The following is a 27,622-nucleotide window of genomic DNA, read 5'->3' as shown; positions in this document are numbered from 1 at the left end:
AGATGAAGAGGCTGCATCCCAAAATACCAACTTCGTAAGACTTTTGTGAAAATGTTCTTATAGACACGAGAATCTCTGAGCCCACATGAAGAAAACATTTGGACACGTCAAACAGAAAATATGCACGTATTATTATCCTAATAATTATTTTTTGTTTTATTATTATCATTAGGCTATCATGCAAATATTAAAGACAAATTCAGGGCCTGCGCTTGAATATAATGGGAAGTAACTTCATGCATCTCGGTGCAGCAGCTGTGAATATGCAGCGAGGTGTATTCTTTACATTTAACTTCCTTTTTTTGTTTGTTTGTTGTTGTTTTATTTTATTTTTTGCAAAATATAAGTCGTGCACTTAATGTACAGTGGGGATAATAAATGAATTATGCTGCAGACCAACCCTGTGTCCGGGTCTCATGGGGTTTGAGACATGTGTGCACTGTGGTTCACAGTTTTCACACACACGTTGCACTGTTATTTCATATGTTGACCGTAAACTGTTCACACATGTCTTTGTGTGTGTTTTTTTTTCCACATATGAAGGAGGAACTCTTTAACTCATCTGCATAACTGCTATTCACACAAGCTGAAATCTCAAATGACCCTACAAACTTATAGCTCACATGGGGCTGATGCAGTAACCCTGCCTTACAGTCATTACAGTTTAATCTACCCCTTGTGTGTTTGCCTCCTAAAATAAAATAAAAAATAATACAACATGGGACATTTGGGACAGTGTTATCAGACAAAAACATGATGTCCCTCATCAACGCAATATGTGTTAAGGTCATGAGACGCTACTGAGGGGAGAAAATGACCTTGTAGTGTGCATCATTTTACTCGAGAGTAAAGGTCAGGCAGAAATGAGCGGAAATGTGTTGGGAAGCCACATTTGAACCAAACCACAGCAGTGAAAAATTCAGCACCAGCAGCCACTGAAGAGCGGTGTCTGTCAGCACCAGGCTGTGCGCAAACAGTGCATAAATGCTATGGCAGATATTAAGAAGCCACAGATGATTACGTGAGATTTTAGTGGCACATGATGAGAAGCTGGGAGATTGCCACATATGTTCAGTGAACGTTATAACGCAGCAGTTTGCTATACAGCGGGCACCGAGCAGGCAGCGCAGCGCAGCGCAGCGGCCAGGCGGGGAGGCAAGCCTCGGCTGGGAGGTGTACTGTCCACTGGCCGCTCCGCTCCGCTCCTCTCCTCTCCTCTGGCGGTGCGAGCGCTCTGCTCGGCCTTATAAAGCCAATAGATCCCCTCCTTTTAATTGATTTTCTCATAATTAACTCAGTCTGTCCATCGATTTCCCTTCTGCGGCAGATCAGCACTCACCGAGCTGAGGTGTTATTGTGCTATCTGCGGGCATGTGGATACCGTCGAGCAAATATCGACCACATTGATTAAAAACCTCCCAGCGCGAGTGAATCTGGCCGTAAACCGCAGTCTTACAGGCTACATTATGCACAAATTAAGACACAGGTTGCCCATTAACACACCGGCCTGCGCACCCACCTGTGCGTAAAGAGCTCTCAAATCAACCATGGCCGTTCACAATTAGAAACCAAACAACCCAGAGGAGACAGCGGAACAATAGAATGTAAACAGTGTAAATCATAATGCAGCTGTCTCTGTTTCAACATCCCTCTTCCCTCTAAGCCATGAAGCTCCACATGCCGCCAGATGTGCATGGATTCAAATGTGGGTGGCGGCATTACGCGCACAAAAAAGAAAAGAAAAGAAAAAAGACACTGCATCGATCCAGCAACAATGACAACAACAACCACCACACACTCACTCACATCGTGTATATGAGGGGGGAACTAATGTGCACGAAGAGAGAAAGCATTACTACAGGTGCAGGGCTGCAGCGACACTTCCGTATTATGCATAACACAGGAGCATATTCCGAATCAAATATTCCCGCGATAATACAACATGCAGAGCAGGCAAGAAGACACAACGCTATTCGTCCGCGGAGCAAAGGAGCAAGGGAGGATAGGAGAGAGAGAGAGGGGTAGGGAGAGGGGATAGGAGAGAGGGAGTGAGAGTCAGAACACGAGGGTTGCCCCCGTGAATTAATTTCTTTCTAATCAATAAAAAAAAAGCCCAACCCCGCACAAAAAAAGAAGAAAATCATTAGAACCGATATTTCTCTACCCCTTTGCACTGTCCTTCCCCAGGTCGCTGCCATGGGGAAAGTCCGGCTCCTCAGCAAGTGGACTCAAATTTCGCCTCTTTTTTTCTTTTTTTTTGAACTGACAGAACAGAGAGGTTGTGCTTTGAGAAGGGAAAAGGGGAGTGTATGGTATAGACGAAAGGTGAAAAGACACATGGAGGAAAAGGAGTTAAGTCTGCAGGATGCATATCTGAGCCGCCCCCCCACCACCACACTCACCATCATCCCAACCCATCCCACCCTCCCTAGAATCATTTCCTTGTTGTTTTGTTTTTCTTTTTGTGGATGTGAAAATTTACCAGTGCTTCCATCGGTGAACGTCTCCATCCTCCCCGCCATGCGAGCAGCCTGTCTGGACAAGAGAGGGATGGAGAGCTAAAAGATGGGGGGAGAGGGTACGGGGGAGGCAGAGGTGCATGTAAGGGGGGGCCAGTGTGTGTGTGTGTGTGTGCGTGGGGTGGTGGTGGTGGGGTTGATCTGGGTTGGGGCTCAGCATTAAACTGCGGGGTGTTGTGAGGGGGGCGGTTAGAGGTGTGTGTGTGTGTGTGGGGGGGTGTTGGGGGACATATGGTTACACCCTAACCTTTCATGTCTCCCTTCTCTCTCTCTCTCTCTCTCTCTCTGTCCCTCCTTGTCCCTCTTTCTCTCTCCATCTCGCACCCTCGAAGTATGTCTCTCAGTGGTTTCCATGGCGACCCGCTGGCTGTGGTGCTGCTGCTGCTGCTGCTGCTGCTGAGGAGGAGAAAGAGGCGCGTGCGTGAGAGGGGGGAAGGATTGAGGAAAGCCAAGTGCAAGGAGGGGTTCGTGACACATCTGAGGTAATTAACAATCAAACGCATTTCGAGGATTAATTATCACTGCACAAACCTCATGTTATGTTCTCTTAAAGATGCCAGTGTGCCGGTGGGATGTTTATGGTGCTGATTTAGGGGCCCAGTGTGACACAGGGGCTGAGTGGCCTGCATAATAATGCCGTTAAGTATAAACAAACCATAAAGTTTTTCAAGTTAACATTTTAAATCAACACGTGCCCTGGGAGCTTTTTTTTTCTTCCCCCGCTCTGAGCGCTGTAACTTTACGGCAGGAGGACAGATGCCTCGAACATGACAGTGGATATTGAGCAGGAGCTCTGCTGCTTTGAATAAGAGGCCTCCTCAAATTCATCCGGTGATTCATCTGTGTGCTGCCACCTGCAGGCCACACAAAACACAATCTCACCTTTCAGATGACATCGATAAACTTGGTTTGCATGTTGTTGTATTTGATTAAAAGAAAACGTAATAACCCAATCACGCAAATTACAACGGATCCAATGCCAAACTAAATATCTTTTTTAATGTCTTCAACTGCCAAGCAAGGAAACATCCAAATAAAGCAATTCTCTTCTGGCCTACATTTATATTTGAAGCAATTACAGACAAATTCCCTCTCAGATTTCAGTATTTGGAAGAATTCTTGAAATCAGTTGTGACTGCCTGCTTTACAACGACAGTCTGTGCAAAGCCAAGAAGATCACCTAATCTAATTTTCTCTCTTCAATAAAAGCTGTAGAATTTCCCCCATCAGAGGGATGTACCATATGCTGCAGGGTATACATACAATAATGGCAGCCCCAGTGGGCCAGCAGAAGGCTATAGTGTCTATCAGCTTTAGATGACACGTTTTGATAGGAGACTGATTTAGGCCTGAGCTACCGCAAGATGACTTGAGTCTCCATCCAATCAAGCAGGTGCGAAGAACACCTGCGGACAGTGGAATAAAGTCTTCAGGAGGAGGATGATGACCAGTGTCCTGCCACACAACCCAGCATTACATTAGCTTTTTTCACCACAATACAATTTGCACCATGGAACATGAAACCACCTCTGATGTCTCTATGAAATGCTTTAGGCAATAAACACAACCTTCACCTCACCAAGTCTTCAGTGTGCTATGTTGTAAAAAAAAAAAAAAAAAAAAGTAAAAAAAAAAAAAAAAGATTGCTTTATATATTTTAGTCCAAGTTATTCCCTGTTGCACGTAACACAAAGTGAAAACACATGTTGAAACCGATCGACTCATTAAAAAAACAATATAGACTGTATTTTTTTTTTCAATATTGGTTCCATTATTGTTTCCCTCTCACCATGGCCTTATTTGGGCTTCTGGTCCTCCAGTATACTGCATCACAGGCCTGCCACCGGTCTGCACCAGCTCTGTTACCATAGCAACGGGGTCTTTGACCCTGTCTGAGGAAACCTTGACCTGGATGTAGATCAGTGAGGCATCAAGGGAGCCTATTGGCTGAAAGCTGCTGCTGCAGCAGAGAGATGTGATTGTGGAGGTGGTGGTGATGGCGTTTGGCTCCAAAGGCTCACTGGGATCCCGGGGTCGGCTGTGACCAACAGACTCAGATCCTGTCCTCAGACATGTGGGATGGGCTTCTTTACCTTTATCAATATGGGATGGTATTCATTAATGAAATAATTGGAAAATCAGCTTGCATGGCTGGAGGTGGTATTATCTACCTACCAGCGCCTCTAAAGCTTTTAAATTAAGAAAATCATTGTGCTCAAATATTTCTGCACGGATAGCACTGAGCAACGCTAGTGGGCAAAGCAAACGGGCTGCTGGATAGCCTAGATGGTTGTACCTTCTGAACTCTTTTCAAGAGGGCAAATCAGTTCTCAAAATGCTGTGTCACATTATTCCTTCAGCCATCCAGACATATAAGTGGTAAACCTTCTGGCTTCTGGACGTGTTGGTTGGAGAAATGTCAGTAGCAGCTGTTGAAGTGTGTTGGGGACACAGCAGTCAGGTTGTTGGAGAGTTGTTTTCTTCTGATGGAGACACCTCAGTGAAGACCTTCAGAGATCTGATTCCTCTGGGAGATGGGAGTCTGTCAGAAGAAACGGCAGGATTTGTTCATGGTGCTCTGCCTGTGTTTGTCCTTGGATATTTGTGAGCATAATGTTCCTGAGTGCTCCAGATATGCGCCCCGATTCTTTGGCAAACAAATCTCTCATAGTGGCAGGGTCATCCAAGAGGGAGTCATTGTTCAGAGGAGGAACATGGCAGCATCCTTTGAGTTGGACCTCTATAGTTTGCAGACTTCTCAGAAAGAGTGCCTAGGTCTCCCTGTGGGCATCACATCACTGGTCTTGCTTTAAGGCTGGGTGTGGTGAGAACTGGGCTTTCACAAATCTCAGTTTTCCCCAAGGCAGGCCTGGGGCAGTTGAGCTGGCCATCAAACAAGGCATACTCTGAATAGGGCAGAAACGGCCCTATCACGTTTTTCCCTAAGGGTTGATCCCACTTATTGTTCTCCATGATGGCAAGTCAATGATAAAACTTCATTTATATACTCACCCACATTTTTAAAGGCTGGGAGAGTGCTCTAAGTTTGTAATGAAGGTGACTTAATGTCAGCAAGTGACAAGGAAGCAGAGTACTATAGCGATAGAGATGAGACTGATATGGCAATCAACAAGAATGGATTAAATAAATACAATAAAAATCCAAATGGTAAGAAAAACAACTTGTGAATCTAAAATGATGAGTTGATTCCTGTATTTTGGGGTGTGTTATTATACATTAATGCGGATTCTTAACTCATCTGAAATGTCATTATGAACTCATTAGAAAAAAGTCAGGCTTATTAGTGTTTCTGACACCCTAGATGAAGGAGGCAAAAAAGCCTTGTTAAGTGTGCAAGTGAAAACACTAAATGCAAGTTAAAACTAATCTCAGTAGATGGAAGATTGAATTAAAAAAAAAAAGTTCATTATCCAACATGCTGTCCGCCTCTTGATGGATTTTTGTTGGAGGTACTTATAACACCTCCAAATTACATATTACTACATACTGCATGACCTGACCTTGAACCACAGCCTGCCTAAAACCCATCACAGTGCCAGTCCGGAGTGCTTACTTATATTTCCGAATGAAATGAGGTGGCTCTTCAAAGTGCCCTTTAGCCGACATTTACATTATTTATTCTTATGTGCTTGAGGACTGTGTTGGTCTACATCAGAGGACTTAATTATGTCCAAGGAGGCTCAGTGATAAGTCAAAGTCCTCACTTACCAGAGACTCAACACTTACAATAAAATAAACTAGCTAGGCTAGTGACTCATCTCTGCTCCTACTAAATTAGGTATTGACTTGGTCCTCAAAACAGATTTACAAATGTAAAGAATACAATGCTTTTTATTATTCTTAAGAATTTGTCAGTATCTTTCTCCTACAGTGCTAAATAATTGAGATGTATAAAGTGCATTAAAGAAAAGCTAAATATCAAGCTAAAGGAGAGGGTCCTAATCCAAAATCTGCAGGTCGTCACATAACCTGAAGCAAAGATATTAACTATTAGAGAATAAGTAGAAGCACTTTAAAAGTCAAGTTTGCAGTTTGTAGGCTTGTAGCTAGCATAGATTTTGGATATTATATAGCACATATTTTGATGTGGAAAGGATCCTTCCTAACATCAAGTCTTGAGGACCAGAACCACGGCTGATCTTAAACTGTGTCATCCTGTAATTTTGCGGATACAAATTGCAATTTAATGTCTAAAACATTAGACTCGTGATTGAAACAAAATTATCTTGTAAAAAAAAAAATCTTTTCATGATGTGTCATTTATAGATGTCAATATAATTTGCCATAATTGTTAAGTGTAAATGCTTAACTGTTGAAATTGAAAAACTGCAAAATTATTGGTAATGGTCACTCAATTCAATGTGAAAACCAGCAGTGCCGTGTCATTATGTTCCCTGCAGTAAGAGAATAGTATAAGGAAGAAAAGAAATGGCACAAAGATAGGTAGTTTGATAAGATGTTGGAAGCACACACCATTCTGGAGTCTCATCGCGCTGACAGCTTAGAGCAAGGAGAAATAATTAAGGATGTGATCCACGGTGACCTGCATTCAGTGGACCTCTTCAGACCGTTTGGGGGCAGGGAGAGGGCACGTTCCCACTAATACAGGTAGGGAGGCTGGAGGGAAAGATGACAATTTAGAAAACTGCTCAAAATAACAAACACTATAACAAAGTGTGATACAAAGACATTCAAAGACAGACAGGGATTTCATAATGTGAGGAGCATAGGGAGACATGATTTTACAGATATAAAGATGGCTCATTAAAAAAAAGAAATTGTGGGATACACTTGCATGTATACTGTGATAAATAAATTACATTTTTAGATGGTATACATTTAAAAATAATAATAATTTTAAACTTTCAATTTAACAATAACTGTCTCAACTACTTAAAATGCACAACAGCTTGTCTCAAAAATGTGTCTTATTGAAACTGGACAAATTAGACAACTTGTGAAATTTGTATAATACAATGATAGGGTGGACACATGTATTTTTAGAAAGTCCTCCTATTGCATGACAGCATTTTAGGTATTACTACAATTAACATTTAGTTAGTAAGTCAATGCACACAACAACGTTTGTCCATGAAACCTTTATTATTCACCAGAAATGATTTTTAACATACAAAGATTTCCACAAAAAGAACTGCTATACCAAAATGAAATTTTCTGAACAAATATTTTCATGAATAACATAATTTCCCCCCAATGAACAATACAAACATATGTACATAAATTTGTTTACCAAAAACACATAAGTAAACATGGAAATTGTCCATTGTTCCTTCCTCTACCCAGCCAGCGCAGCCCTGCACTTCAGACAGTAGCAAATCTGTCTGCTTAAGTCGTGCCTGTATGAAGGGACTTAGAGTGAGGGGCCTTATTGATCGTCTTCTATGAGTGAAGTCCAGGCATTAGTTCCAGCAGGGTGAGTAGACAGCTGTCCATGAGCCACTCTACTGGGCCTACATAGCAGGGCTGAGTGGAGCTGGGATGTGCACTTTTGATTTTGATCTCCCCAACATCACTTCTATTGACCGACGCACTGTCCTGTGCTTTACTTGCTGAGAGAAGCACTTGCTGGGGCCTCGCTGGAAGCCCGGACACAAGCCACCATTGCATTATCCGAGTAGCTGTTGACAAGCTTGTGATGATGAATCCTCCATGGTCTGCTGAGGCCTAGCCCTAATCACTGCTGTCATCTACTGGCAACTGCTGTATCCACTGACCACGGCAATCACAAGTTGGGTTATCGTGGTACACAAGGCTGAGAATCCTAGTGTTTGTTATCTAGGTGTATATGTGTGGACAAGGATCTCCAAAGTTAGACAGAAGGTCGGTTTTTACCAAGAGCTCGATTTCCTCACACATTTTTCAATGAACAGAAACTTTTCCTAAGAGGTAACTTGGTTCTTTAAATCAGTTTTAATTAGGCTAGAATCAGTGCAAGTGACAATTCTTAGTAATGCTCATGTCGTTAACGAATGATTGGTTTAGTGTAGTGGTCAGTTTCCTTTTTTAAGAAAATTCATGAGGCATGTTGGAATTTGAAAATCCACAGGCCAAACATTAAAACTGACAGAATCTGCAATTAAGGTTATGGTATTTTGGCCCATTAAGGCTGTGTTTGAGTAGCTGGTCTCAACGTAAATCAAGAGCATGTCACTGTGACGACACTACATAGTATTTTGTGCCATTTATGGCAGCCCAGATGTTTCATTTATAATTGTTTAACTTATATTTATGTTAGGAGGGGCTTACCAATTGATCTTGTGGCACATGGCTTGCTTGATCCTGCTCTCACAGACACTATGAGGAAAAATCTTGATATATGCCGTTTCATCCTGCTGTCCTACAAAGTAGCACCTGTGCATGAATCCAAAGGGAAAGCACATTGATCCGTTATTATTCATCTTTTTCTCACAGACAATGGAAATGGTTCGACTGTTGAAAATAAAGGCCATATGAACAAAAACAACCAATGGTAAGTGCTGCCATCTAGTGGTTATTACCTGGATTGCATTTACAAAAGGAGGCCTTAAAATGCTTCAGAATTTGCCTGCATCTTTAACTTTCAATAGAATTCAATGCAATTCCAGTCTACATCGTCAATATAATACACCCCAGTGTGTTATCAGCCTACACAGCCCACTGAGTCTCTGTGTGCCCACCATCACTGGATGACAGCCTGGCTCTCAGCAGCCTTCGGCCCTCCTCGTAGTCATCCTGGTCCACACTGATCAGCAGGCGGACTCCTTCTGTGCCCGCTGCCATCCTCAGGGAGTCTGTGATGAAAACTCCCTTCAGGGCCTCCAGTAGAGCTCCACTTAGGTAGTCACCCCAGAAAGCCTCGAGGTTCTCCAGTTCTGTGAACTTGATGTCGCAGACGATGGAGCCCAGGTCTCTGGCACGTAGCAGCAAGCTGGCTTGGCTGAACAACTCAAACTGTCGCTCCAGTGGCTGCTGCTTGTCCGAAGAGACACCGTCGCGGAGTGCCGACTCATGCTCCAGGTATTCAGCCCGAACACGCAGACGGATATCTGATAACGGAAGAGGGAGGAAGCAGTGGAGGAAAAAAGGGATGAGGGTGTGGTGGGGGGAAAGTGAGGGGTGAAATAATGGAAGAGTACAGGAGAGAGTGAATAATGAGGGCAAGGCAAATAACAGTGAATAAAAGGAGGAAGGACAGAGGGGAAAACAAGAGCAAAAGGGTGAGGAAAGGGAGAAAAGGTTACAGAAAAAGTGAAAAGAAGTGAACAGTGGCAGTCAAAAGTGGATAGGCCCACATAAACACAAAGGGAGGAGGTCAGGAAGTCAAAATAAAGGGTAGACAAACAGGAACAAGAAAAAAAAATCATTAAATGATAGCTCATTGAGATCATCTACACTACATTACATGAAGCAGGGATTTAAAATAATGTTCAAGAGCACAGAGTTCCCAAAAGAAGATTTTGATACGAGAGATATTTGAGCAGTGAAATACTCGATGATACTACTTTCATTTCCTCTGTCAAAAGAGCTAATACACTGGTGTAGCAGGGCAGAGCAAACTTAATAATGTGTGGCACTGGAACTATACAAACCCAGCTATGACAACCATGTGAATTTTTGTGCTAAATACTGCTTCAAGTCCATCAGAATTAGTTTTGGTGAAAATAAATTTGACACAGAGATACACTCTGCAACTGAGTCTGTAGTGTAGTTCCTTTTCTTCTCAGCCTTTTACACTGGATAAGGTATTAATGTCAGCTGAAAACTATAGTGATGGATGAAAATTTACAACCATATTTTAGGACATTTTCAACATAAATCAGGGCTTTGTATAATGAATCCATCCAAATGAACGTGGAAACCTCAGACAAATATGGTTGGCATAAAGAAAGCAACTTAACAGTGTCAAGCTCTGGAGAGGCTTTTTGCTCAAGCCTGGTGTTTAAACAGGCTACATTCATTCTGATCAACGTGTTTAATGCTGACAACAGATAGCTCCCGTAGTTCCTCAGTAACAGGATTGGCGGTCATGCAACAGCACAGCGAGAAAGATCAGAGGATACATACTGTGCTGAGCAAGAGCACTGCTGAGCCCGTCCCCCATGTCATTATTCCAGAACTTCGAGTGGAAACCAGCTGCTGACGACTTTCGCTGCAACAAAAATCCATCTTTCCCACTCAAACCCCTTTAGTTTAGAGGTACACAGTATTTACTGCCAGTGACATCCATAACTCTCATCAATGTCTCATTGCAAAGCTATGCAGAAATCTTTTTTTCCAAGCTGTTTCAAAGCCAGTGTTGCGCCCAGTCTGCATGTAAAACCCTGCACATCTAAACCCACTTTGCTGCTCTCAACCAAAAAAGATCAAATAAAAAAAAGGGACTAATAAAGTAAAATCTTAATAACTGAAAAATAATGTGTCAAATACATCTGACTTCACATCAGTCAAACCCAGACGCACGTGTGTGAAGCTCATAATTAAGGTGCTGATGGAAATACAATGACCAGAGTTTCAGTCATGGAACAGAAGGACCTTATTACAGAAGAGCAACAAGGACCTGCCTTAACAACTTGAGGATATGTACCTGGTTATCTAAAAAGTCGCTATGACTCCATAGATAAATGATACATGCTTCAACTCATGAGCTGTGCCTACCCCTTCTCCATTCATATTTTGTCTGGGGCTTTGGGGAATGGTGCAAGACTCGTGGGGGATGAAGTTTGGAAAATGCCAACATTAGAAATGCAAATGTTGAATTAAGGCATTGATTTTGCATCTCTTAACATTTGTAGGAGAGTGATAATCAAACACTGGCTTTTGCATTCATGCTTCATAAGGCTGTAATTAGATTACTATGAAAACAGAGGATTGGATCAAAGGGGACGGTTAATCAATAAGGTTTAACAAATGTTTAAAATATGCAGAGTTGGAAATAAGATCCTATTGAAAACCCACTTGCAGAAGGAGTTAATTCCATTATGCTTAAGTTAGCTCATACAAAAAAGAATGAAAGTTAAAATAATTTTCTTCATTAAAAGGAATTATGGTACAACAACATTAAACACTGACATTATACAGGATTTCATGAGACATGTGGTAATGATCTGACAGATTACTAAACCCTGGTCCTATTACAATGGCTCAAATATTTGATATTTGTCAGTAATGATGGTTCTTCAGATCAGTCAGATCATAATACATACTGTACAGGTGCAGGATTGATACATTTTTTTAGGAAACCTTGTCATTCCACAGATCATAACTGTGTTTAGAGGACTTAACTGCCTATAACAAGTATGGATCCCCCATTTTTCATGTTTTATTGTTTTACAGCATTCAGTAATGGTGGACTGCCAACATCTGGCCAAACTGGATAGACAAAGTACCTTTGCAAACAATTGCTAATTAACACTAATCACTTCCTCAAAAGTACTGGTCAAGGGAAGCGCACACAATGCAACAATAACATGCATAATCATGAAAAAGTGATTGTGTCCAGAGAGAGCCACATTTAAATAGAGTGCTTAAGCAACTGAGTGCATAAGCAACAAAAAGCAAGGGCACCAAGAGGCAAATGGAAACTCTGCAGGAGTCGATGGCTCTGATGGGAGACACTGTGTGCATGCAACCATCACGTAGCTGCAGAGAAAGTCAGCACAGGAAAAACAATGACAAGCCATCTCCTTCAAAGGGGAATGAAGTTTTAAGGCCTAACAAAACTGAGGATTTTGTCGTAAGTCAATCACTGCTCAGCCCAACAAACACACTATCCCCTCTATCAAGTGCAATGGTGGCAGTATCATGCTGTGGGATGGATCTCTGCAGTAGGACTGTATTGCTTGAGAAGGTAGAGACCAAATTGAATGCAGCAAATTACAGAGAAATCCTTGAGGAAAACCTGCTGTACAGTAGACTGCAGGAGGACTGTGGCTCAGACTCATTTCTCAGCACAATAACCTAGAAATTTGTGCAGGCTTGCCTTAACTTGGACTAAATCCTTATCAAAAATGCATCTGCTAGGATCCAATGTTGTAAAAGAATAAAACATAAAATTACTAAGGAGGGGGAGTTGAAAACACAGCACATGTCTGATCCTTGCAAACATTGACAAATCATCAGTGTGTCCAAGCAGAACGTCAAATAAGGCAGTCACCTTAAAGGGGGGACAGAGTCCTTAAACCTTTTACAATATTCAGTAGGAACTAAGTGAAATATGAAGTTAAATCACAGTTTGACCTTTTGGATCATTACACTGTGTGAGGGCTGTGGCTATGATAAACACCTGCCCTTCATGCAATTACTGTATTTATGGATGGCCTCCGTTTCTACCTTCCCATTTCATACTTAGCAGGATGGAGGTAGAGATAGTGGTACTGAGCAGAAGGCCATTTAAAACCAGAGGAACACAGTGATAGTCATTTTGTTAGGGTTACAGAGCACTTCACGCTTCATCAGACACAGAGACATCCACTTAGACAGGACATTAGGAAGCACAGCTTTCATTTTCTCACTTTAAACACCAAGCCCGTTTGGCTTCCTCCATCTCACCGCCCAAAAAAAAAAAAAAAAAGTTTAAGTACCCATTTACGAGGAGTCACTTGGCACGGAGAACTTCAACTCTTTATCGATCCGTTTTTCTGCTGAACGACTGACCGAGAGAGTGGAGAGTTAGGGGTGTATTGAGAGACAGGCAGACAGAACTCTCTCTTTTCCCCATAGACAATAATCACCCTCTGTACCATTTTGCGTAGTTTGAGCATTTAGTGTTCGTTCTCTCCCTCTCATTGTGTGTAAGGACACTGTTTTCCTGACACACAGGTTGGTCTGTTTAGAACTGTGAACACAGAGAAAGGAGAGAAAGAGAGAAAGAGACAAGCACAAGTGGGTTGGATATCTGTCGAATGGGTTGTTTTTTCAACATCAAGCAGGCATGGCACAGCACTCACTTCTCTTAGTTGTAATGAGGTTTGAGTCAGGGCAACAGTCGATTCTGACAAGTTAATCAGCTCAGAAATGCGGGTTATTGTAGCTCTACAATATAATATGGTTGCGTCTAAGTGGGATGCTTGGGACTACTCTTACGTTGACCAATCCCATACCTTAACCATCCAATTATTAAAGCCCCGACCGTAACGTTATTCAACAATGTCCATTAAACCAAGTAAGGGCCTTTCACAAGCACCCCATTTAGATTGCACAAAACTGCTGCTGAGCTGAAGGTACACCTTATGGGCATTTGTAACAGCAGCTGTCATTGTCAGAATGTAATTGAGACACTTCACTGAAAATGATCTGAGAGCTGAATCATGACAAGAAAGAGTATTTGAAGTCTGTTTAAATGCTAGGGGCCAGCATTGGACTGAACCGCCCTATCTATCTCTGCTCCCTCTTGACAAACGCACACCCAGGACTCACACGGGGCACAGAGATAAGATACAGCAGGAGCTTCCTTCAGCAGAGCACTGTTGGGTTATTTTCCTCAGAACTGCTTGAGTAAAGGTTACATAGGCCTTTTTTTCTTTTTTATAAACGACTGCCTGTTGGCAGCCATTTTAGATGGCCTGAAATGAAATACGGAGCCAGTCTTTGTCAATGTATGAATACATGTGTCAAATTACCATTTGTAGAACTTGAAGTTCCCGGAGGTAGCTTAAATAACCTCTTTGATCGCCATTATGAGTTGAGCTGATTAAATCTTAGGGCAGACTTTGATGGAGATGGTGCGACAGGAAATAATGGCCCCAAAAAGGTTTCCCACATGTGGTGATAACTGGCACTTTCACAAACATGTCCAGCTTATTCCTGTTTTCCTTTCTTCTTCTTTTTTTGTCTTGCAGGTATAGACTGGGCTTTACTGCCACAAGTTAAGCTCTTCAGTGTCCTTCACTAAACCCTAAACTGACAAACCAAATACTGGCACTCAACGATGGATAATCTTCTTGTTTATAGTAGGCCACAGTAAACAAGAAGATTATCCATCTTTGTGTGCTGGTACATGATTTGTCAGGTCAGGCTGCTATGACCGTGCTCCAGATACATCGTTCAAGATTTGGAGCTGTGCACGCCGTTCTTCACTAAACATAAAGCTCATTGAAACCGTAACCACAGTAAATCTAAAATTACACAAAATCATTTGACGCTATCACATTCTGGCTTTTCTGTTGCTGTAAATGGTTTCAGGGCCAGTTCTAAATAATGTTTCAGCTCTTGTATTACTTTTACATCTTTGAGCACAGCAACAACTTGTGTTGAATTTCTCTGCAATTTCATCACTATGCTAAACTGTGATATCAAGCAAAAACTCTCTACACTCCAGCCTCGGTATAATATTTGAAAATGCAGAGTGCAGCACTCAAATTTCCACAGGAAACATCACAGTGGAGCATTTACTGTAGCACTATTGAGTCCTTCTACCTAATTTTTGTTCATATTCGTATTTGCCGTCTGCTGGCACAGCTGCAAATGTATCACGATTTAGCACGTCAACTGGCTGACCAAGGCTTACAATTGCATGCTGGACTTCAATCATATTACTTTATAGTATTGTTTTTGTTGTCTTAACAAAAACAAACACATTCATTGGCCATATTTGTGAAAATGCATCAACTTCACCAGGGCAATTATCCACAGAGAACATTTAAAAATAGACTTTCACCACATGTATCCCCAAAGGAACAGTTTTAATGAGATCAAATTTCCAGGGATTTTTGATTGCTTGCATTTTTGCCTTGAGCATCAGCTGTAAACTTAATGGTAATTTTTAAGGCTTGCTGCTGAAGACTCTTGTCAGTTCTGTGAAACACTGACACCAACAATCCTTGTCAGAAACAAGATAAATAAGGAATCTCAAACTGAATAATTTTTCATCCACAGTTCACAACACTAGATAACATTACAGGATGATTTCTTGAGAGCACATTATGTTTTCTGAAGGGGACAGGGTAGGGGTCAGCTACATTAAGATACACAAGCAACCAATACAGAGCAAAGTGGCAGCACCAACCCCTGTTGTAACAAGGTGGAGAGCCTCTTTTACCTTAGGCATCCGCCCAGACTTGTGAGAGAGCGCATGACTGAGTTGATCACACACACTGCAGTATGTATGGACAGAGTGGAGTGACAGACTGTTTTGTTTTGTTCCTCAGTCTCCCCCTCTGTCTCCATGATCCATTGTGTCTTTAGGTTACTCGATCTGAGTCACAATCCTGAGTCAACCTGGTGGAATCAAATGTGGAGTCAAGACAGCAACATGTTTATAGTCACAGGCACATCACTCATTCTGAATAGCTAAGATGGGCTGTCTTCATTGTGGTTGGTTTTTCTTTTTCTTTTTTAATTGATTCAGAATCATTGGGCCTTTGTGGAATTAGTATTTCTGACCAACAGGCGATGATCGTTCAAAAGAAATGTTTGAGAAGGTCTACATGATGGGTAAGCAAACATCACACAAAGAGCAACTGATGTTAAGTTCTGGACAGCATTGTGCTAAAAACAACTAGCTTTGACTGATTAAAAAGGCAGACAATAGGTGAAGCATGGAACAGGGCATTGATAACGGATTGTATAGTGCAGCTTTCCAGAGAAGATAGATCGGCTTTGAGCAACTGCTCAAAATCCTCTTTCAGAAAGATATGCAAGGTTTGAGAGTTGACTCGTGTGACTTTGTGTCAAGCTTGATGAGGGGCTGCATCCAGTGGTGACTGAACAATTTCTTTCAGTATAGAGTAGACAAAAGGACAGGAGACAACCTACCAGTCTGCACTCTTATCAACAGCAGCAGTTGAACATAGTCCAATGGGTTAGAGAAAAGGTGAAATGAGGGGAAAGGTGCAAAGAGGGGCTGAATGGAGAAACAGAGAGGGTGACAAGATTTCCCTGCTGTTGATGTTACTGTTAAGAGCATGACAATGTCAGAGCATGACAATGAATAAGAATGTCAGTCAACTTAAATTAATGCGCGAGCAATTTGATACTTGATGTGTTGAATCAACTGCTGTGAACTTAAAGGACAATTCCAGGCAAATTCAACTCGGGGTGTATTTTCCAAACATTTTAGGTCTAAAAGAAGGAATCTGAAGATTGTCAGTTTAATTGCTCCTGTTTTGCGGTAGTTGTGTCTGTCCCCGCATCGCCACGGCAGCGATGAATGGAGCGGATTGAAGTACCGCTGCTTAGGCTGTTTACATCCCTCAAAGCCGCTATTTTTTTTCCCACAAACAGCGTCAGATGGCGACTCAAACATACACCGAGAAGTTTGTTTACTTCAAGCAAGCCGACATGTTTCATAAACACAGGAATATCAACTCTTGACTTGCTTGAAGTAGGATGTAAACAGCCTAAGCAGCGGAACTTCAATCCGCTCCATTCATCATCACTGCCGTGGCGATGCGGGGACAGACACAACTACTGCAAAAAACAGGAGCAATTAAAATGAAAATCTTCAGATTCCTTCTTTTAGACTTAAAATGTTAGGAAAATACAGCCCCAAGTTGAATTTGCCCGGAATTGGGTTAGGGTTATGGAGTCCTAACTCATGTACTGTAGTAGAGCCAGATTATACTAAAGTGATGCAGAATTCATAGTCCAGTATTTGGCTTTTTGGTTTCAGCACATTTAAAATCTTAACATTGAACCACTGGTAGGGTTCATTCTCTTTAGTCCATCATTTTGATTTTGTACAACAGTCACAGTGTGCTGGCCAATTCCTTTCACTGTATATTTGTCCAGTATTAACAGTGTTAGTGTGGCTGATACTTAGGATTAACTGGACCAGTTCATCAGAAGTGTTAGTTATGCATCAAAACATTCTCTCTGCTCTTTCCACTTGTCTTGCTCCACATAAGAGAGTGAATAAAATAAGAAGATGAATTTTTGTTTGTATCGCAAAGTTTCACATTGGGGTTAAAAAGAAACACTGACTTGGTGCACAAAATGACTGTGCCTTAAGAGTTTATGTAAGGAGCATGACAACTCCTTAACAAGCTGAAGCTCAACATACACAGACAACAACAATTAGGAGGTCAAAACAGTTAAAGTGTAGATGCTGCAGTTAATAGATTGAACTAGATACTGGAACTTATATGGTTAATAAAGACAATGGAGGAGATGTGTTGCGACACAGAAACTGGAGGGATGAAGGCAGTACTGAAAGCAACAGATGAAAAACTATGGCAGAGACAAGTTAAGAATGCAGGAACAGCACTTACCACAGGACACTTTGTGTTGTGGTGGTGGTGGTGGTGGTGGTGGTGGTGGGGGTGGATGCAGCGGCTGGACCTGTCTGCATGTTTTCTTGGGCCTACGGCTCCAGCCATTTCCCCTCTTCTTCTTCTTCCTCCTGGCAGGTGGCCCAGGCATAGGAGGGTAAATACCTGACAGAACAGGTATGGAATTAGTATGTGGAATTGGGCTAAAAAGACGTGAGCATGGATAGGTTGTCTATCCATTTCGGGTATGAAACACTGTAGCTTAAAGGATCCATCACCTGGTATTTATATTGGTTTTAGGTGTTGAAAGGGTCTTAAATGCACATTTTTGAGAAATAATATGCAACATTCACCTTTATTTATCCCTATTTGTGTACCCAATTTTGCTCTCGCGAGAAAAACATGCGATCTTGTTTTACAGATTGTCATTGAAAAAAAAAAAATTCCATGCATTTACCGCGACTACTGAAACCATGGAAACGCAAATATAAAATTCCACCGGAAGAGCAAAACCGGCTTACGTTTTTGACGTTCAGAAAAAGGTGGATATATAAATAAATAAAATGTAATGCAGGCTGATCGGTTGATGTAAATGTGGTGATTTCTGTACATACAGAGCCCCAGGCAGCGCCACTCCTCTGTCCAGTACACACAGGAAGCTTCACTTTTCATTCAAACAAACTGCCACAATTGTTAGATTTCATCAATGAGACCAGCATTTATATCCTAAAAAGAAGTTAACCAGCCGATGGTAAACCTCTAAAAGCCTGCGGGTAAGTTAATTAACAAACGTTTTGTCCGCCACGGTGTCGACGTAGTTCTGGCCGGCCGAGCATGTCAGCAGACCGGCTGGCTGCCTCTGTGATGTCGCGGTCGTTGCTCCACAGGTGGAGTTTCACTCTCTCCGAAAAACATCAGAGCGAACTTCTAAACAGCCGTTATTTGGATCTAAACGGTTACTTTCTCGCATCAAAAAATATTAAAACTTAATAAAGTGACGTAATAACAGCGCTACAGCAGGAAATAAAACAGCTTTTTGCCTGTTTCACAGCTACCACTACCGCTGCTGCGCACGGCGTGCGGGGTAGCCCCCCCGTCCTCCCCTGCTCCTCGGCTTCTTGGTGACGTCAACGAGAAGCCCGATCAGAAGTCGCGTTTTTTTCCTCTCCTGGTGAATTCAAGGGGGAGGAGGCGAGAGTGAAGTTCTTTGCCCGGAAAACATGTCAGCTATTGTCAGTGACAGAGAAGATTGAGTTATACATGCAATAACCTGAAAAAAAGTGATTTTCAGGTGACGGATCCTTTAAGATTCAACATTCTGGATTCAAGAAAATGCTTTTGTCTGCCACAAAATCTGTTAAGTTTTAATGTGACATTTTAAAACATCAAGATATGCACACAATAAACTACATCTAACATGCTTCAAGTCATTAAAATACAATTCAACAGTGCACTTACCACTTCTCAATTGCTGTGTGAAGGATGGGAAAGGTATTTCTGTCTGTCTGTAGCTGTGTTGCATTCTGGAGAAAGACATTAAATCTCTTTTCTGTGTTCCATATCCCCATCCAGTTCTCTCCGGAGATACTGAAAAGCATAAAATCATATATTAGCAATCATTAGCCAAGGGCTATTAGGAAAGGCATGCAGATATGACTGACATTAGGGTCATTATATGGAGAGGCAGAAGCCACCGCAATCAACATAGTCTCAAAATCTGATAAGCACTCCTGTCATTCATCCTCACCTGTCCTCCTTTTCTTGTGGGACACTAAAGGCAGCAGATCATGACGAGTGAGGACTCTAAGTAGCTGCAGGAGTGGCTCCAGGTTGCCATCACTGAGGTATCCTCGCCTCTCTAGCTCTAGCAACAGCTCAAGGCCACTTTTGGGGTAACACGAGGGCACTAAGGGAGGCTGGGAGGCCTGAGGCTTTAGACGCCTCCAGGCCTTCAGCAGCTCAGGACTTGGGGACCAAGCCGAGTCATCTGGATCGCCCTCTCGGGGCTCGATTGTCCAGCCTGCTGGATCAAGAGGGTGCTGTGCAGAACAGGTTTCATTCAGAAGGAATGACAGCACCTCAATGTCGGTTTCTGTCAGATGAGAACCAACTATTTCAAAGACCTCATGGAGAGAAAGCATCCCATAGTAGTTTAGACACTCTGTTTCATCCCAGTGTAGTGAGTCTCTGAGGGGGTACCCTTGGTGATGGACTGCAGCCATAATCAGTGTCTGCCTATGGCCTTTCTCCACCTTCCCAGCTGTGTCAAGACTGTTCAGGACAAAACAAATAAATAAACAAGTATTACATTAAAAGACACGTAAAAATGCTACTCGCCATAATGCAAAGTTTAGAAATACCAGCATGTGCTCTTAGCTTTAAAGGGGTTACAACCACCACTGAAAGTAAAACACTGCACTCCAATATAAGCCAGCAAATCAAATTACATTTGTTTTTTTCGTGTAAGGACTGTATGCTTTAAAACTCTGTTTGACGTCTATTTCCTGCTCTGTCGCGTACTCGTGTATTTCCTGTACGTTGTATGTTTGTTGAACTTTGTGAGAATGCAAATGTAAACGAATTGTACTCTGTGTCGTTGGTTTATGGTCTGTTCCCCGACAAGACTGAAAAACAACAGACGTGTCAAGCGACATTCCACAAACGTCGTCTGCTCCGTCTGTGATATAGCCTCGAGCTAATATCAACGCCAGTGTTTTCGTCTACATTTGTTTTCGGGCCTGTTTCAGCAAACTCCGCAGCAGTCGTACCTCCTGTCGCAGTCTGCTCGACGCTGTCTTGCAACATGTAACGCGAAGGTCAACTCTGCGGTCTCGTCTCTTCCAAATAATATCTGCTAAATCAAATGGAGGCCGAAGAGACGGGTAGTTGTATTTCCTCAGACGCCCAGCAGCCACCGGTGAAGCAAATTACCCTTCTGACTTGTTACGTAACACGTAGTCACGTTTCTCTGAGGGGAAAAAAAAAAACAAACAAAACAAACATCAGCGAAAAAATTCCACATCCAACAGCTGTTAAATAAACATGCTCAGATTTTAGCAAGTACTTTCACGCTTAGCCGTATAATTACTTAAATATATCGAGTATACCTTTCACCGTGGACAAAAAATTGTGTTATATCAACAATAACAGACATTAACGGTAAAATACTTGATAGCAAACAACGTTGTTAGCTAACGTTAGCTTAACACGGGCCTCGATACAGACGGCCCGTGAGTCATATTGATACTAACGCCAAAAAAGAAACAGACACTAAATAGTTTGCTGCATTCCTTGACATTTAAAATGTAAAACAGCTGACGGGCTCACCGTGCCAGTTGTTGGTGTTTTGATATCTGGATACTCCCACAGCGCCTTACAGCAGCGGTGGTGACTGCACGAGGGATGGACCAATCACAGTCCTCCGTCCGCGCCATGACGTCAGCTCACGTTTTAATGTCGCTGATCTGCAGTCAGATTTTCTCCACTGAAGCGGTGCACATGTAAAAGAAAGCTGACCGCAAGTCAGCTGTCTGAAGACTATTGTCTCAGCTGTGCAGCAAAAAAAACAACAACTCGGAACTTTAGTAACATACAGTATCTTCAAAACCTAAAGAGAACATTAAAAAATCTGGACGTTGTTTGTTACTGATAGTGTTGGTAAGATTTGTGGGACATAATTAAAAGGCCACCTATATCCTTGTTTTCTTACTAGAAGCTATTTAGCTATAGGCTAGTGGTGATAGTGGTCTACTCTGAAAGACATACTCCACTGCAAGTCAAAGTCAGAAGTCAGTGTCTTTTATATACAGTCTATGAGTCAGACTCACTTGACACACTGTAGTAGGCTATGTAGGCATAATGAGGAAAATGTTGGCTAAATGAAGTGTGCAATTTATTGAAGCATTGTGTCAGCAGGATTTCTTTGGTGTTGGGTGAGATGGAGCTGTATTAGGCAAATATTTACTTTTGTCAAAAATGAATGTGATTGTTTTGAATCACTAGGCATACTAGATAGTTTAGCTAGACTTTACAACTCATCTCATATGCAGGGCCAATGGAGCATAGTTTACTTTACAACAAACTTGAACAAAGTATTACATTTGGTGAACTTTTTTATATGTTATTGTGCAGTTCTGAATTTGTTACAGAACTAACACAGCTGCATAAATAACCAGTGCATTGAAAGGAAATTCAATATTGTTCTCTGAACTGCAGTGGATGAAATGGCTCAAAATGCAGATACTCAAGTAGGCCTACAAGAATTTCAGTACAGTAGTAAATGTAGCCTACCGGTACTTAATTACATTCCATGACATATATATAGCTACATATAGCAGATTCAACAGGCAAGATGTGAAGCAAACTGGACTTGAAGATCAGACTTCACCACAGCAGAAGGGGACAGTCATCTGTGTGGTCAGTAGGTGGCGCTGTTGTGCGTCTCGGCGGCAGGAAGTTAAAGATTCATCCACATCACATCCGTGAAACAGCAGGAGAGCACCAGAAGACGGTCGGTACACTCACCAAACTTCTGCTGTGAGTACATTTGATTAAACCTGACACTTCAGCCGGGGTTTATCTTCTCTGTGTTCACCAGTCGCCCGTGTTTATATCACAGTGATAGAAAATGACCTATCCTCCGGTTCCTGTGGACGTTAGCCCTGAAGCTAGCTGTGACAACATTTTCACACTAGCAAAGTTGACTTTGCGACACAAATAATCATATTTTTTAAGATAAAGTCACACAATTAGAGGATTTAGAAGCATTATCTAAGTTACTGTATACGTGAGTGTTATATGCACAGTTTCCTAAATGTCCTGCAGCTTGCTCAGTGATGTGGCTGTGACCAAGCCCTGGTTGTGTTGACTTTATTTTTCCACTGAAGAGCAGCTAGGAAACTGGCTCTCATCTGTGACGCCTTTGTGTTGTGTGTGATTAACAGCAGTAGGCTATGTGGGCAACAAAGTTTCACTACGATCAAAATAATCAGATACTTCCTTCCTTTTTTTGTTTATTTATTTTTATGAAATGTCTTTTTCATGACAGTACAGAGTTCATCAATATCAATACAGATTTTAAATAACAGCAGGAGGGAATTGGTCTATTATGTAACATTTAAACTTTAAACATTTTAAAGTAGTAACTAATAGATATTACAGACTATAAGACAACATGGAGAATTTCTTCTCATTGATTGATTTAGTCTTATTTTGTTTTTGTAAATGTTTCTCATGGTCTGTACATAATGTGAAAACAATTTTCCTGGGAAGGTTAAATAAACTTAATCTAATTAAAAATGTATTAAACAAAACAATACACCATTGATTGATTTATCTGATTTGGACTTGATTGATGCCTGAGTTCAGGTTTGATAGCAGAGACTTTGTAATGTTTTACTTTGCTGATCATACACATTTCTACAAATACCATTGTTGCTGCCCCCAAACCATTCAGGATTATACTTATTTGTTATCTTCTTTTATTGCCTGTTAAAAGCATCTGCTACAGGCCAACCTTATCCTGTATGAAAAAAAATGTTGCTCACTTTTACATTTGTTGCCTTGCAGCAGACAGTCTGTAGATGTCATCTGGAGCTCCAAAGGGGGAGAACTGTCTGGTAGACATGGACAGCAAGGCTGGAGATCTGTTTAGTGCTGACGATGCCCATCCAACTGGCACAGGAGGAGCTGGAGTCTTGGCAAAGTAAGGGCTCATCTTTCTATTAATTTTCTCCTGTAAATTGATCATATGGTAGTATTAATGATCTATCAAAAGGGCTGTGATTCAGTGTTGCTCAGATTTCAGATGGCTCTGTATGATTGATACTGAATGATCTGATCCTGATCGTCCATCCCTTAACAAATATGTTTCCAGATGTCTCCAGTGTACAGCTGACACAGCAACCAGTCTTCATAGGACTGATACAGGAATGTAAATTTGTGAAATACTTAATATATGTTTTCTTCATATATTAATTGATTAATGCCTTATGTCACAGGCTCTGGCTCCCCAAAGGCCTGTCATTGAGTATGGCCAAAGAGTGGGTCGACAAGCGTCGAGTTTCCATTCGACCATGGGCCGGCTTTGTGGATCAGCGCAAGTTTTCGAAACCTCGCAATTTTGGAGAGTTGTGTCAGAGGGTGGTGAAAAATGTGGACACCTACAACAGCAACTACACCTTCATCTTCCTGGGTCTCATCCTCTACTGCATGTAAGGCCTGAAACCAGTTTGACCTGTTGTGTTTTGTCGGTGGAAATATTTCCACCTACTGCTGCTCTTACTAACGCAGCCTGTGCTCTATGCGCATGCAGGAACTTTCTAAAAACATTTTCAAAGGTTTACACAGATCTATTTTGGCAACATGATAACATGTTTTTACGTTTTTATGTAAGACTTAACAAAAACGTAAAAAGCTTCTTGAAATAGCACCATACTGATGAGACTGTCAATGTATTGTGTTCTCAGTATCAGCTCTCCCATGCTACTGATTGCTTTGGCCGTGTTTGCTGGTGCCTTCTACATTATCCACCTCAAGTCCCTGGAGTCCAAACTGGTTATCCTCGGTGAGTGAAGCCGTCACATCACACTCAATACCATTTCAATGTTCCTGTTACTTAACGTGTACTCCTAAACTTCATTTTCCAAACATCCATCTCTGTCATCTTTGTCAAGACGAACCAAGTAAAGCCCACTCTTATCAGTTTATATATTTTGAACAGTTTTTTAAGGTGCTTTATTCTGTAGCAATTTCATGCTGTTGTGACAGATGAAGAAAAACCTCTATGCTTCAGGAATGGGGTGAAAACATTTCTTTTATAATAGTGGCCGGAGTCTTGTCTAAAAAAAATAAAATATGCTTGAGATTTTAATATTATGTTACCAATCAACTAAACCGGATTTTCATGAGGCGTCAAGTAACTATAGCCATTGGATCTACAATTTCCTTGTCAACCAGGCAAGGAGCTGACTGTCCCTCACCAGATGAGCCTTGCTGGAGCCGTCTCTCTGCCTGTGTTCTGGTTGGCTGGAGCTGGGGCTGCAGTGTTCTGGGTTCTGGGTAAGCCAAACAACAGCAATTGTCATTCATCAGTTTTTCATGCAGGAGTTTTTGTTGCAAAGCAGGTCAGGGTGCTGTAACTCCTGAGTTTCTGTGATATTATGAATGTATTAAATCATGTTGGAATGTATGAAAATCTATTCGCAGGAGCGTAATTGTTAATTCATTCATGTGTGGAAGCACCGTGTGAGAAAAACCTTCCTCCTTGTTGTTTTTTCCATTCACATTCCTCTTTTCCATTTGTCACGTCTCCCGACAGGAGCAACACTGTTTGTGATTGGCTCTCACGCTGCGTTCCGTGAGCTGGAGGGATCCGACATGGAAGAGCTCTTGATGGAGCCAGTGTGAAAAGCCGGCTCAACTCTCAACAGGTGCTGGTCCACGAACGGGCTTCACTTTGACCCTGCAATTACATTAGCCCAGAGGGGTTGAGGGGAAAACTACTCTTAGATCTATGATTCCTTACCTACATGTGCAGCCTGTATTCCCTGTATGGTACCTTTGTCATTGTATTAAGAATGCGCCTCGTCTTGCCCCTGAAAAAATTGTTACACACTTCTAAGCTTTTCTCAAATTCATTCGCACAATTAACTTGCCATATGCAAGTTTACAAATAACGCATTTGTAAATAAATATTTAAGCACATGATCATACACATTACATGCCTTTCTCTATGTATTTTAAACCATGGATGCCTATGGTATGTGTCAAATAGCCTTTCACTTCTGGCAACATCTCTATACAGTAACATATCATTCAGCTCATTCATCTCTTCATCCTTCTCTGTGGTGTTGATATCTTGCAATATTTCATAAAATGTGGATTATATATACACATAATGTTCTTACTTCTCAGCTTCTAAAAGACAATTCATTTCCCAAAGAGCAATTGCCATTTAAAGCTTTAAACATAAGTCTCTTATTATGACCATGCACAAATAAAACAATATGCTTTTATTTAAGAGAGTGTACAAACAAAAATGTTATTTCGGATGGTTGACTTAATATAGATAAATTGTTGGGAGCCATTTTAAAAGGTCAGTGCTTAGTAATGGTGTTTTTTATTGGGGATAATGTGGTACTGTGCTGATGCTGACAGTATATGCACATTTATCAGCTCTGCTGGCAATATTAAGATCTGAAGGTCATCCTGTAAACCTGAAAGATTTCTTTTCTTTTTTTTTGAAAATAATTATTCATTTGTTTACATTTTGATGTAATTTGTGCGTTTTTGTATTTAAATGATATCTTGGGAGTGCAATAAATCCCTGACGTAAAGAGGGGTTGCTTATTGGTTTCTTTATGATTTTACCTTGTATTAGTTAGGTTTTTTTTTTCTTCTTTTTTTTGTTTCCATTGAGGCAAAACTTGACTCATGTTTGTGGATGCAAGGCAGGAGTTGCTGTCAACTCAGTGGCCCTGTGCACTTAGTTTGTACATTTCCTCATTATTCTGGTCTGGTCTGAATCCACAGTGGAATAGGACAGCTCCAACCCTCCTGGCTCCTCTGTCTGTCGTACACCAAACACTGCAGCGCTCACCAGACCCACCCCCCTCCTCCTCCCCACACATCCCCCCCTACGGTCCCCCTTTTCATGTGACCCCTCTGACCTGTGCTCTGTGATAGCACAGTGAGAGCACCCCATGCTCAGGTTGCCATGGCGATGACCTTGGAGGGCCCCAGTCAGACACACACACTCGCTTACACACTGCGGCAAAGGCGAGCGATCGATATTCTATTATACGGAGGGTGGCGAGGAGGGAGAGGGGAGAGTCGCACTGCAGTGAGCTCACTGCAGAGGGACACGGGGGAAATTAGAGAGAGGGTGAGTGTGTGAGTGTGTTTGTCAGGGAGAGTGACAGAAAGTGGGTGTGCATGTATCTCCGTGTGTATGTATGAGTGGGAGACACTGCGTTTGTCATTGGACAGTGGGCGAGCAGTAGTGCCACAAAGTTTTTTGTGTTTCTTGCTCAAGGGGACCTGTCCACTTTCCTCTGGATGCAGCAAAGTGACCTCTGACAATACCCAATACTTATGGCAAATTATAGAGCTCTATACTGTTTATAATTTATTTGATTTGTGTAGTAGTTGGGCAATAAGAGGTTCATTTAAAATAGATGAGTCTTGTGGCACAGAGAGGGAGCACAATTACAGTCTGCTCCCTAAAGGTGAAAGATATACTACCTTGCTTCGTTTACAGTTATGTAACCTTTTCGAAATAACTTACAAATTAATTTTTTAATCCTTCTTGAACACATAATTTATGGGCTGTTTTTTATGACTACTATTTTTTTTTTAGTTTTGGTAAGACCTCCGATGATTATCATTCTCATCCCTAGCTCATCTCTGTCGATGTCACAGACAAGGCCAACACATTTACAGAGAGGTTTGGTGCATTACCCTGGACTGCTGCCAACTCTTCCTCTTATGGCAGTTTAACATTAAGCTGTTTTCAGGTTAAAGTGCATATTAACTCATAACACTAGGTGGCATCCAATCCTCATGTTTCTATTATTCCTGCTGCGCTAATACTGGTGTCACAACAGCTGCATTACTGAGACACATACATTTTTTAATTTCTCTGTCAAAGAGACGAGTACATTTTATTTCATATTCAAATTATGTAATGCGGACACATGAGCATGAGTGTCAGCTTATTTTATTAAGACTGTTTATTGATGTGAAAATCTTCCATTATGAGTTTGAAAGAAGGTTTTCTTGCAGGGCTATGACAATAGATTGTATTAGATTCTTTATACTGTGAACACCCACAAGATGCAATCTCAATTGGTGCACAATTTTATTTATTTTCAATAA

The 27,622-nt window shown here is 41.6% G+C and overlaps 2 protein-coding genes across 5 annotated transcripts; one reads left to right on the top strand and one right to left on the bottom strand.

The window, feature by feature from the left end:
* Positions 1 to 7,013: 7,013 nt before the first annotated feature.
* On the bottom strand, positions 7,014 to 21,149 carry dedd2 (death effector domain containing 2). Of its 3 annotated transcripts, XR_015037842.1 has the most exons (8): positions 21,074 to 21,149; positions 20,515 to 20,714; positions 19,494 to 20,017; positions 19,205 to 19,333; positions 17,747 to 17,911; positions 9,218 to 9,586; positions 8,808 to 8,912; positions 7,014 to 7,157 (listed from the first exon to the last, which is right to left on the bottom strand). XR_015037842.1 is itself a non-coding variant. In XM_085801650.1 (7 exons), the coding sequence occupies exons 3-7, from the start codon at positions 19,966 to 19,968 to the stop codon at positions 8,899 to 8,901; spliced, it is 1,152 nt and encodes a 383-aa protein (XP_085657776.1). In that variant the 5' UTR covers positions 19,969 to 20,017; positions 20,515 to 20,714; positions 21,074 to 21,149; the 3' UTR covers positions 7,745 to 8,898. The 3 variants fall into 3 exon arrangements, 2 of the variants coding, with proteins under 2 accessions (XP_085657776.1, XP_085657775.1); XM_085801650.1 differs by lacking the exon at positions 7,014 to 7,157 and having other exon boundaries at positions 7,745 to 8,912; XM_085801649.1 differs by lacking the exon at positions 7,014 to 7,157 and having other exon boundaries at positions 7,745 to 9,586.
* A 1,072-nt stretch (positions 21,150 to 22,221) lies between these two features.
* rabac1 (Rab acceptor 1 (prenylated)) lies at positions 22,222 to 26,082 on the top strand. 2 transcript variants are annotated; one of them, XM_085801648.1, is made up of 6 exons: positions 22,222 to 22,282; positions 23,318 to 23,450; positions 23,746 to 23,958; positions 24,214 to 24,311; positions 24,704 to 24,805; positions 25,065 to 26,082. In XM_085801648.1, exons 2-6 carry the CDS (start codon positions 23,329 to 23,331, stop codon positions 25,151 to 25,153), a joined length of 624 nt encoding a protein of 207 aa, XP_085657774.1. In that variant the 5' UTR covers positions 22,222 to 22,282; positions 23,318 to 23,328; the 3' UTR covers positions 25,154 to 26,082. The 2 variants fall into 2 exon arrangements, with proteins under 2 accessions (XP_085657774.1, XP_085657773.1); XM_085801647.1 differs by having other exon boundaries at positions 23,315 to 23,450.
* Positions 26,083 to 27,622: the final 1,540 nt, after the last annotated feature.

Source organism: Trachurus japonicus, chromosome 16 (assembly GCF_045865225.1).
Source record: "Trachurus japonicus isolate A0001 chromosome 16, Traja_1.0".
In the NCBI taxonomy this organism is placed as follows: Eukaryota; Metazoa; Chordata; class Actinopteri; order Carangiformes; family Carangidae; genus Trachurus; species Trachurus japonicus.
The sequence above is the reverse complement of the archived record's forward strand: the minus strand, read 5'-3'. Positions and strand labels throughout refer to the sequence as shown.